The 12,401-nt window shown below is 43.3% G+C and overlaps 1 protein-coding gene across 6 annotated transcripts in view; it reads left to right on the top strand.

The window, feature by feature from the left end:
* KAT6B (lysine acetyltransferase 6B) overlaps window positions 1-12,401 on the top strand; it is a 92,105-nt gene that overhangs the window by 39,427 nt on the left and 40,277 nt on the right. For all 6 annotated transcript variants that reach the window (XM_069863435.1, XM_069863440.1, XM_069863439.1 and 3 more), the window contains exon 3: window positions 9,727-9,835. In XM_069863435.1, coding sequence (XP_069719536.1) covers window positions 9,727-9,835 — 109 coding nt within the window. The remainder of the gene's footprint in view (window positions 1-9,726; window positions 9,836-12,401) is intronic.

Consider the following 12,401-nt stretch of genomic DNA (forward strand, 5'->3'; position numbering starts at 1 on the left):
CAATATTTGTTGTGGTGCACAAGTGCCTGTCCTTTCTGCCTGCTCTCAGCTCTCCAGGTGAACAAACTGTGGCACGCATGCCATGGCGCATCGGAGCCTGGCCAATGTGTGCAGCCTTCGGATCTCCCCACCAGCACCAAAAAGGGTGCTGTTTGCTCTGTGTCATTGGAGATACTGAATATAAGAGGAGAGATAGAACACCTTTACAGATGTCCTAAGAAATGGAAAAATGGCCTGGAAAATGCCAGGAAAAATAGAAAAATGCCCTCTTTCACCCCTCCTCCCCTATTTAATGGAAGAAATGGTCACTGTATAAAAGTACATATTAATACCTGTCTGTTTCAGAGTTATGCTGTGGGGTTTGGATGTCCTAGAGCAGAATCTGATATGTGCATGTCTGTGCTGTGACTTTGGTGGTGAGGCAGGAAACTCATGGAGGAGTTGGAATAAATGCTTCTAAAATATCAGTGTGATATATGCCCTCTCCTGTCCTTTTTTTTCCGCTGCCTTTTAACCAACTCTTCTGTCTTGCCATCATGGTCATTACTCTCTCAGCTAGAGCACCTGAGCCGTTTGGGCTTTGAATGCGTTACCAGAGCGGCCGGCAATGGGGATTAAAAAGGGGCTACCAGGTACACTTACTTCTGGCTTTCTTTAAATTTGGCTTGCTTTGTTTGTGTTTTGAACATATATATCTTGAATTAATCACATATGAATTTATTGGCACTCTGGAAATGTAAGTCAGAGAGTATTTAGTTGCAGTGTAAGTGTGACTTGAGTGTGACCAAAGCCAGATGAAGTTTGTCCCCAATGACAAATAAAGCTGCTCTCATTAGGAGGAGGTTCCTGATCTCAGCTGTGTGTTACAGGATTAAGTTGCATGGGTTAGGTTTGTGTTTCTGAAGTTCTGTTAAACATGATTTCAAGAAGTACCCATCATTTAAAAAAATAGGGAAGATTAGAGTGAAAAAATAGTTTTCAGTTGCTGGGTTTGTTTACTTTATGCATTTTGGCTTTTAGACTTCCAGCTTTGCCATGTTTTGAGTAATAACATAATACAGGGGGTTTTATGTGATATTAATGCTTTTCCCCTTCCTCTATCCACTCTCTCTTCCTCTCGTTGTGTTTTGTCACTGTCGTCATCTCTTCAAGTGGGTATTTATTTTTGATACAAGTTTTTGTTTTCTTTGGCAGGAGCTAGGAGTGAGCCTGTGTGAAATTGTCATGTCTGAGAAGTCTGTGAGTGATTAATTAGCCCATAGTGAGATGGTTCTGGTCTCTGTGAAATAACCAGATCTTACCTTTTAGTTACTTGGCAGTGGCAGGAGATGCTCCGATAAGACCAAGTAACTTTGGAGCGCTTTGTGTTAGCTCTTCTGGACGTGACCTGCTTACGTTGGGGACATGAAATGTGTGTCCTTAGTGGAGACGTCTCCTTTGGGCTCAAAACAAACTTTAAAGGGAATTACTACTGTGTCTTTTCCCAAACATAGTTCATACTTGTCTGCTTAATGCCGAGAGCCCTTTAAATGGCTGCTTCTGAGAGAATTTCACAAGGAACACAGGGGAATGATGTTCTATCGAGACTGCATTGGCGTCAGTAGCACTGCTCTCTGGTGGCAGTGGGGTCAGTGTCCCAGCCAGAGTTTCAAGTCTGGAAAAGGCTTTCAGTACAGTTCATGCTACAGGGTTGGTGGGGGGTGTTTGGTTGGTTTTGTGTTGTTGTTTGTTTAGGAATTCTGTTCAGTAAAGTTAAATTCTGTTCCAGAAATTCCAAGGTGCAAATGTCGGTGACTTGGTTTGCAAGATGGCTTGTTAGTAGTGAACGCTTTCAGGTTATGTTGTAATTTCAAAGTAGAGAAGGAGAGAGCAAGCAATGGCCTCTTCTGTGGGCTGGCTTATATGGAATTTGTTACAGGCTGTTATGAAAGGGATTTATGTTCAGACAAGGAATTCTCCAAACTTTTTCTACACTCTTTAAAAATTCTACTGTGCATCACTTAATTGGTATTCCCCAAATGCTTACTTTTGGTAAAATGGAGGGAGACACTGTGCTCACCTGAAGTGTAAAGACTAATTCAAATTAACTTTGGTGTTCAAAAACCCCACCTGTAGGGGTTTGTTTTCTCTGAATTGATGGCATTGTTCTTCATGAGGTAAGTGTGGGTGCTTAGCTGTGAGCATTTTAAATACTGGACACTCAGCAGCTAAAGGGCAAGAACTGTAAATAACACTTTGATTTAAACTGTTAAGGAATAGCAGTATAGCCAGTCTCCCTGTGTGTGCCTTGGGATCCGCCGGCTGCCTGCTACTTCTTGCTAGTTAAGGGAAACGCGTTACTTAACGCAGCCTGTGAGGGAGCCTATAGTGGAGTCTGTAGTGATTAGGATTGCAAGCTTCTGTGCAGAGGTCAGGGTCAGGATTCTGTTGTGTTTCTCTGCTGATGCTAGAGCAGCAACAGCAAGCACATGAAGGGAAACTGAGATGCTTGTTTATTTGTCCCTGGCCTTCCAGGTAACCCAGTGAGTTGTATAGGGTGGTACTTGTCACGCTGCTTCCCTGGGTCCATTGGGATATCGCCTTTTCCCCTGTGTATGAAGGAAGAGGCAAGAGAAAGACGTCTGCACAGAACGTTTTCTCATGAAGTGGATCCCTGCAGTGTGTCCTGTCCCAGCGGTGCTCTGCACTCATTTGGAGTCAGGTCAAAGGACATGGGTTTGTGGTTACGCTGCACGAGGAAACTCGCATTGGCAGTAGTTCAAGCATCACAGGTAGGATTTGAGTTTGAATGGGCAGCGGCCCTTCGCTGTGGTTGGTGTTGTAAGTAGAGGGTATTTTATTACCGAGTTCTGTTACTGAATTGGAGGTGAACGCAAACAGCTTCCTGTTCCATTAAATAATCCAGCAGTGCCAGAGGGAGCTGGTGCCACAAGACCTCAGTTTCAAACTTAGGCATGATCCAACAGCGGTGCCAGGTTGGTTTTTTAAGGGATGCTTTTTTAATATATTCTTTCCTTCAGTACTACCTTTCTGTTGGAGTGGAAGTTGCGGACGGCCTTCTGTGGGCTCTCAGCAATGGAGCTGCCTTTTTGAGGCAGAGCATCGCCACCTTGGACCACTGTGTGAAAATCCCTCACAATCACAGTAAGCAGCTGCTGGTGGAGTAAAGGCTGCTGTGACCCTTCTCCTGTCCCTTTGTCCTGGTGGTAGGACTTGTACACCAAGTAGTATAGCAAATTCGTATTATTAGTGGGACAGAGAACAGCCCCTTGGATTTGATGGGGTTTGTTTGATACCACAGACTTGGAAGTAATGGTGGTGTTTGACTGAAGCCAGGGTCTGAGTGCCTGACTAGATTTGTTTCCAAAAGACGTGGAGTATAAACCGCTGCAATATTTTATATTTTACTTGGCTTAAATGTAGCCGTTGAAGGCAAATCTCAAGTCCATCTCCTTTAAGTGCTTTTCTTTTAAGTTTATTTAGCAGGCCTGCCTGTAAACCTTTCCAAGGAAAGGTGGTCTTATGTGAGAGAGGTACTGGTGGTGTTCTGAGCGGTCTGAGGTGGGTTGTCTATAGTTTGGCTGTTTAACAGTGCTCTATTCTACTGGAGATAATCGTACCGGGTTTGGAGAATAAACTCCAGTGATCGAGGATTTAATTATAACATTAAGTTTTGGTTTGGAGGGGATGACTTCCTCACAGTGTATCGATACTGAATGTTACCTGTTCATAGAAAGCAGCAGCTTGTAAGAGCAACCCGTTTCATCTGAATCTGCTTGTGTGTGCTTTACTGATCTGACAGATTTTCAGTGGCATTGTGTCCTGAGTGATGGCTTGGGAGGGTAAGTGCCTGCGAGTGATTTCAGTGTCTTGGCTGTCAAACAAACTGCTGTTCTTCTCTCAAGGATATTAATTGCAGTTCCTGTTGGGGGACAGAAAAAAAGAATGTTAGCATTTAACCAGCTGTTTTGTCCAGCTTTCTCCCCCTTCAGAAGGGAGATGAGGAATGACACGTGAACTAACTAACTAGCTAACTGAAAGTCATATTTTTATTACTCTGTTGCCCTGTAGCTCACCGGGTAGAATAGTATGGTAGTACCAGTGGTTGTACCAAATGAAACCCAGTGACTTGGCCGCAGAAAGGGCACTGGCCTGGCCACTGTCCTTGTTGCCCACAGGAATACAGCTGTTGAACCACCTTGGTTCTCTGCTGCCAGCGCCTCAGTGAGAGCAGTGACTGTGGTATTTATAGTGCTGTTATTGTACTACACTTGCAACAATGGTACCAGCAGAAAGGATGTCAAGTTAAATGCTTGTGTTAAAACTGAATCCTTGTTTTAAGAGAAAATTCCACAACAAATCCCAGACAGAGCTCTATTTAAAGTTTCCATTTCACAATCACGTTGGTAGGAGAAATCCAAAGAATTGGTTCTCCTCGATTTGCAGCCTTAATCATTTTGCTGTGGTCCTGATGTATTATTCCCTGTAGGTATGTGAGGCAATGGGCAGGATAGTTCTTGATGTTGTGTGGAAATGCAGCTGCTTTATCATGAAGGGAATGGGAGTCTGTCTGTTTTGTTTAAAATAGCGTTTTAAACGCTGTCCCACTCTCCTGTACCCCTGCCTGCGTGTTTAGGGTAGAGCTGCTCAGATCTATACAGTGCTGGCAGCAAACTTGCCCCAATGAGTAAACTAACTAAAATATGCATATGATCAATTTAATATTCAATTAAACGTTTTCCCTGAGCAATTAGCATCAAGACAACTAATAATTACCCTGTGCCACACTGCAAACATATTATAGACATTTATGTAGGATGGCATTGGTAATAAGTTATGAATAAAAACATGCATATGTACAAACATCTGAGTAAACATCACATTATGGCAATGAAGTGTGTGCTTTTTGTACTGGGGTTTATTTAATCTGCTGAAAAGCAATACTTTTCCCCTAAGAATGTAAAACCCAATGTGCCTATGAGAATGTGAATGCACCCCTACCAACCTGCTCATGATCCCATGGTTCACCTGCTTTATCCTGGCTGCACTGCAGGAACAAGGGAGTTTGGAGTTGGGAAATGCAATCCTACTCAAACAACTGTGTGTATGTGGGGCAAAAGCCAAGGGGTACCACGTTGGATACATCGGTAATGAAGTTGACTCCTGACTGAACACCTAAAGGCATGCATCAAGGTTTTGACACTGTGTGGTTTTCACTGCATGTCATCAGACGCAACGGAATGGTGTTGTGATTGATGGTAAAGAAGATGAGGTCATGAAGAGGATGACAATGATAGGTTATTGTTTTAAAGGCTTAAGTGCATCATTCTTGTGACAGAGAGAATTGGGAGTAAGGGAAATGGATGAGGCTCTTAAGACATAAGTAACAATGAAGTTATTTACATGAGACTTAGAATCAGTCTTTTACCTTCAGCTACTTTAGCTCAAACCACAACAGTTTTCCAGATGGATTTAAAGAGTTGAGTTTTGGAGGAGTCGTGAAGGGTGAAAAGGCTTATTACTTTGGAAAAAGCAGTATTCAAGTTACCTAAAAAGCAAAGGCATCGCCTGAAGATGAGCTTGTGCTTTGACTAACGATTGCTGTGTGAGAAGTAGTGCAGCTTTAGGTGTGACCTGCGTGGTTGGATCTGCAGCAGCGATTCCACTCTGGTTCATGGGAGTCAGCAGGCTGCTTCCAGGAGGGAATGAAAAAGAGTGAGCTTCTTGTTGGTACGCTCAAAGTGTAAGAATATGAATTTGGGCAGGTGATCCCAACAGCTGCATCCTGAGGGTTTCTGAGGCAGAATTACTGATGGCAGTAGAGATACCTTGCTATAGTACTTGGTTTTAACGATGCTTAGAGGCCTGTTGGGTTGTGGTGGTTGGGTGTGTGATGTTTTAAAGGACAAATTGACTATGACAATGGGATGTGTGACACATGAATAGGGATTGTTCAGTTTTTAATTGGAAAGTAAAATAAAAACCAACCCATTTACAGATGCTGAGTTCATGGTCTCATATTGATGTATAGTATATAATGTATTTAAAATAAAACCAAATTGAATCATATTGCCTGGCTGCTTTTTGTGAAGCTCTAGTTCCTGAACACAACCACATGTTGGCATGTTGTATGAATATACTGTAAATCTACCCCTGATGCAGTTGGACATCGTTGTTTGAATGGGGCAGCCTTTACATTTGGATGTTCAGTTCCCAGTGACCTAGAAAATGAAATGCCTGAAAGCTGTAATTTATTTTGTTCCTAGAATTAAAGGAACGAAACATTATTCTCAGTGTATTAGCCCTTTTGAGGAAATAGCAGTTGGTTCCTGGATCAGCATCCTTCTGAGCTATCTTCAGTGACAGAGCAGGCACTGTGCTTGTAGGTTTTGTTACACAGCTATTAATGCATTTCTTGAATATTAGATGATGTGGGTGAATAACAAGAAAACTATTGATAGTTCACCTGGTGTAAAGTATTGCCTTGTTGAATAAGTGGCCAAACTAGTTCCTGCAAGAGATGGAATGGGGATTATCCTTCCAGGTCGACGCATCAGTGTTCCAGAGGATGATGCTACCCAAGCTGTATTTTAGAAGCGAAACTAGTGATTAAGAGATAAAGGTAGGAGATACTTGTGTGTTTGGATTGTATTCCGACTCAGTCAAAATAACAAACCAAAGCAGAAAAGCTCTCAAGAAAATCCAGCCTGAGCCCCACTTGTTTCTTCCTTATGAGGACAGTCACGAGGCAGCAGTGCTGCTGCCAGTGGCAGGGTGGGTTTGCTGTGACTGGGTGAGCTGAAGCCATACGGCACTGCGGTTTGTTTGCTTTGCTGACAAGAGTGTGTGTTCTTAGCTTTCCCTAGCTCAGGAATCAGAGCCAGGACAAAGGTGTTGATGTCAGTGGCTTCCCAATGTATACGGGAGCTGGAAGGCTGCTTGGAAACCGAGGTGTGGGTTGGTGAAGGATTTGAAAGCGGCCCACTGGGTTTGGTGTAGGAACGTCAGACATGTAGCCCTGAACTGCCAACAACCTTTGTCTTTTGTTTTACCTTCAGTTAACAACATAAAGAAGGGGTGGGTGGGTGTGTTGAGCTGGGGAAGTAAATTAATGCTGGCGAATGGCCAGGTCTGTCCCTAGAGCAGGGAAAAGATCTCGGGAAGATAAATGAGTCTGTGGGCCTGGATTTGTTTCGTTACGTGAATGATGGGTGATGTTGTGTGCATTATTTATTGGAGCGAGCCTTTCTGAAATGGCTGTAGCACAGTTATATCAAAGGGAATGAGAATGGTATGGTTGCCAAGCGCTGATTTTTACTGGGTTCCCCTAAAAGAGTAGTCTTTCTTTTAAAATTTTCTGTATTACACTTGAATAGCGGTTCAGATGCGTACACAAGGTGCTGCAAGGGAACTGTTGTGTTTGGGCAGCTCTGGACCATTGTTCTGCTGCTTGTTACTGATGCAGCTTATGTATTTGTTCGGTTAATACCGTTTTGCTCCAAGCACAAGTCTATTTAACTGTGTAAAGATGGAATGTATCTGTTGAATAATAAGATCTTAATGGCAAGAAAAATAACTCATTTTCCTTTATTTGTATATGATTTGTTTTTAATTTGCAAGTGAAGAATCCTGCAGGTAGTTGGTATTCCCTTTCCCTCCCACAGAATTACCAATCTCGTTCAACACCCTCCTGTCAAAACCAACAAACAGGATCAATACATCCTTTAAAATTTTGTGAACTCTGACTAAATTGGAAATCTGCCAGTTTTATAACTAAGACAGTTATTTCTGTCCAGGTAGCAATCGAATACTTGATCTGTCCATACAGTCTGAAGCAGAGACGTTGGCAAGGCTGAGAATTGCAGGTGCTGTTGGTTCCTGTTGGTTATAAGCAGGTGGCATAGCAGTTCCTGGTGGTGCTTTATGGAAGAGCGCAGACCTCTCCGTGCTTGTGAAAAGCTGCCTCCTCTGGTTATCTGTTGTGTATATTCTCTGGGTATACAAGCATGTCAGTATTCTGATAGCTGGATTGTGAAGCGATTAGCAGTGAGCAGAGCTTCTAAGGGCTGAGCTTGAGGAGAAGCCCTGTGCCTCAGAGTGTGTTTGTATGGAAACAGTGCTGGGCTGGTGTGAGGAGGTGAGCGGCCTCCTGTCTGGGCAGGACAGCTTTGCCTTGCTGCTGCTAGTATTCCGTGGAATCTGATTGCTGCTTGGTTTAAGATGATCCTAAAGCTGGTTTCGTTATTTCTGTATGCTGTTGTGTTGCACTATAAGGGTGTGTTGACATGGAAGCGATGTGATCTCGGGAATACTCTTAAAGCCAGCCATTCCCTGCTTCCTGAAGCTGCGATGGAATACAGATGTGTAGGTCAAGTGACGAGAGTGTCAGCCTTTCAGGTGTTGCGATGTAGAGTGGGACTGTGAAAACTGCAGGGGAAACAAACAAATAATTACTTTGCTATAGCAAACTAATGGCATGCCTTAGCTGGAAACCATGGATTTGTGAAAAAAAACAGTTTCAGTTGTGAGTTGTGATGCTCAGTGAGAATCTAGCCTGGGTAGGTACTCGTTTATTGGAATGTTCCTTGTGAAGAAATGGTTGCACGTTATTTTAGATGTTATGGATCTGTTTGCAGGAACATCTCTGTAGGCATCAATACATGAATATTGTGGATGATGCAGATAGGAGCTTCAGTAAAGCTCTAGAATCGACTGCAGAAGCTCTTTGTGGGTATTTAACCACTGATAGTTTGTCACTTGGCAGATCAGGAAGATTGGCAAGTAAATTTGTGTCAGTTCTTTGTTCTTTATCTGAGAAGTTCTGTGTGTTGTTCCCAGATAGCGAAAGATTTGCATGGTTTTCTCATTCCAGTTGTATATCGTAGCTGAGGGGACTTGTCTGGCTGGAGTGGATAACTGTTCATCTGAACCCAGTGTTTTTAGCCTAGAACAGTAGTTTGAGAGGGAGATGCGAGTGTGTTGGATGGAAAAGTAATAAATAATGTTTTAAATTTGGGAGTTTTTTAAAGCTAGTTTTTCTTGTAGTAGTGTTGTCCCCACTCAGTGGTCCTTACTAGCTTGTAACACCTTGTAACTAGCTTTAAGCTGAAAGAGGGGAGATTCGGAAAAGGTATTAGGAAGAAATATTCTCCTATGAGGGTGGGGAGGCCCTCGCTCAGGTTGCCCAGAGAAGTCGTGGCTGCCCCATCCCTGAAGGTTTTCAAGGCCAGGTTGGATGGGGCTTTGAGCAGCCTGATCCAGTGGGAGGCGTCCCTGCCCATGGCACGCAGTTGAAACTGGGTGGGCTCTAGAGTCTGTCCCGACCCAAACCGTCCTATGATTCTTGTGGAATGGAGCTATATTCATCAGCAGGAAAGACTGGTTTGTATCTTAATCTTGGAGCACTCTTGCATATGAAGTACAAGTGGTTGTGTTCTGAAGTTGAAGTGGTGAGTTCAAGAAAAGCATCCTAAGTTCTAGGTTTTTCTCATTTTTCTTAATGCTAGGCTTGTATTGAAGGTGTTCACATTCATCAGTGCACAAGAGTTACTTATGATGAGCCAGCTGAATATTTATGAAAAAGATTAAAATAATAAACTGTGTTATTCCAGTGTCAGTAAACTGGACGTTTGTCTTGCTAATCAGTATGTGATACAACAGAGGTAAAAGAGAAGACCACTGAGAAAAGTGCCTGGCTAACTCTTGTCTGTTTGTTTTTACATCTAGCCAAGAGCCGATCCCATCCCGATTTGTAGCTTTTGTTTGGGAACGAAAGAATCCAACCGGGAAAAAAAACCGGAGGAGCTGTTGTCTTGTGCAGACTGCGGCAGCAGTGGTAAGTTGACTGCGTTTACAAATAACTGTGAATGTTTGTGTTTAAGTCTGGTTTTCAGGTATTAAAAATATTTAAAATTTGTGAATGCCATTTTCTCTTTGGGCACAGGCTGAGAGCTGAAACAAAGAGGAGTGGAAGAGACTTTTTAACTAAACCTGTGTCATCCGGATAATTACAAACAAGATGTGTGAATTCATCTTTGTGCCAAAAGTCCGAATCTTTTGAGCAAATTGATAGGGAAACCATACTTGCAAACTGCAGGAGTTCTGTTGTTTAGGGTATCTGTGTTTGATCTGAAAATATAGTTTTGCATTGTGGTAGCACATGATCAAGAATTTTGCTTGCACCTATTTGCCACGTTTCAGAACGCGAGGAATAATCCTAATAATAAAGACTGTGCAGCAGAGGAAGTGGCCTCAAGCTGCACTGGGGGAAGTTTAGATTGGATATTAGGAAAAGTATCTGTACAGAAAGAGTGGTGGAGCACTGGAAGAGGCTGCCCATGACAGTAGTGGAGTCCCCATCCCTGGAGGGGTTCAAAAAAACGCATGGCCATGGCACTTGGCATGGTTTAGTAGCACAGTGGTGTTGGGCTGACGGTTGGACTGGATGAGCTTAGAGGTCTTTTCCAGCTTTAATGTTTCTATGATTCCTTGCTGTCGCGTGTTTTGTGTGTCCATCACTTTTGAAAAATTCTGTTGTTCCGTGGGGTTTGAATATGATTCCAAATAACAGACTCGAGCTGTCGGGCAGTCAGTCACTCTTGGCTGATCATTAGTACGTGGTTCCTGTGTGGAGCAGCAGCTCCTGCAGGCCCCCTGTGGCTGTTCTGAATGCAGGCACTTGCTTTCTAGTGAGCTCCTCAGTGAATTTTGAAAACACTACTGGAGTACGCTTTTGCTCTGTGCAGTGCTTGTGCGAGGGTGGTCCCAACCATGTCCTTGGCCTTGGTTATTCATAATTCCTAGAGACATTTGGCTTAGAAACTTAAAATCATAGAACAGTTTGGATTGGAAGGGACTTTAAAACTCTTCCTGTTCCATCCCCTGTCATGGGCAGGGACACCTCCCCCTGGATCAGGGTGCCCCAAGCCGCATCCAACCTGGCCTTGAACACCTCCAGGGATGGGGTAGCCACAACTGCTCTGGGTAACCTGGACCAGGGTCTCCCTACCCTCAGTGTGAAGAATTTCTTCCCAATGCCTAATCCAATGCCTCACCCCTTCCACTTTAAAGCTATTCCCCCTTTTCCTGTTTTGTAACTATGCCATAAAGTTTTTTCTGGCACAGCTAGATGTGCAAATCGTCTGGTCGGTTTAGCTGTACTGAAAAATCCTTGATGGAAAAGAGCTTTCTGGTGGCAGAGGAGTGATTTGGTCGGTGTATTTTGTCATGGGAGTGGACTGCTTTTGTTTAGCTCTGCGTGTAAGAAACTTCTGCCCCTTTAAACTCACAGCTGCATTGGGAACTGCATTTGCTAAAGCATTTTGCAGTGTCATAACCAGGATGTGGTTTTGATTTTGTGCTTCTGCGTCCGTCACCTGGGCAGTCTCATTGTGTTCCAGACAGTGTACGTTTTACTGTATTTAAGTTGATGATTAAACAACGTAGTAAGGAAGTGGCATTTTCATCCCACCATACCCCATAGATCTTAAGCTGTCTTCCTTCAATGCTTTCCACATTTCTTGTATTTTGAAATCTATATTCTGATGTTTGGCAATGTAATAGGCTTTGTGCTTGGTGAGGCTCTGGTATGCGGAGTTTAATCGAGTGAACTGAGCTATCAGCCGCTCTTCTGCTGAGTAATAAGCCTCTGGTAGGTCTGAGACTCTTTAAAATGGCAAAGTCTTGACTTTCATGGATCAACTTCCATTTGAATTAACACTGATACATTCTCTCTGCCTCATTAAGAATATATTATCTTCAATTAGTTCCTCTGATGTATTGGATATAAAGAATGAAATGTAGAGACTGCCAATCAGGTTGCTGGGTGGTTAAACTTTAGCTACTGATGCTGAACTGAAACAAACCCCAGTCTCCGTGCAATCTATAAATAACTAAAACTTTAGCCAAGCAACAGTTTGTTGTGATTGGATTTGTAGTTCTGCACACTGCAGTGTGTCTCAAAGCTGGCCTGGCTGTCTAACAAATGGAAAACAAACTGTGTGTTGCACACAGCAAGCGAATTGTGCAGTTGGTCAGAGATTAAATTGTAGTGCCCACTACTGGCACCTCTGCTCTCCCTTAGGGGCTTGTGTCAGTTTCTTGGGTGTCTTCAAGCAAAGCTTCTGCACTCTTGAAGCAAGCCATTTGCAGAACTGCACGTTTCAGCGCTGTTACTCTTATTGTCTGGTGTTTGGGAGGAGAACAAATACGGGCAGAGGACATGGAATGCATGGCTCTGCCACTTTGCACAGGGCGTTTTCCAAAGGAGTCACATGAGAGATGTCCAATATGAGAAAACAAACCCTATCACAAAAGTCAACTTTGCTGCCCCACCCTCATCGTGTGATTTTGAAAAATCATTAGGACTTGAGCTTTGGAATTGAATTCTGCTTCCATTCTCC

Source organism: Phaenicophaeus curvirostris, chromosome 9, assembly GCF_032191515.1.
Source record: "Phaenicophaeus curvirostris isolate KB17595 chromosome 9, BPBGC_Pcur_1.0, whole genome shotgun sequence".
Classification (NCBI taxonomy): Eukaryota; Metazoa; Chordata; class Aves; order Cuculiformes; family Cuculidae; genus Phaenicophaeus; species Phaenicophaeus curvirostris.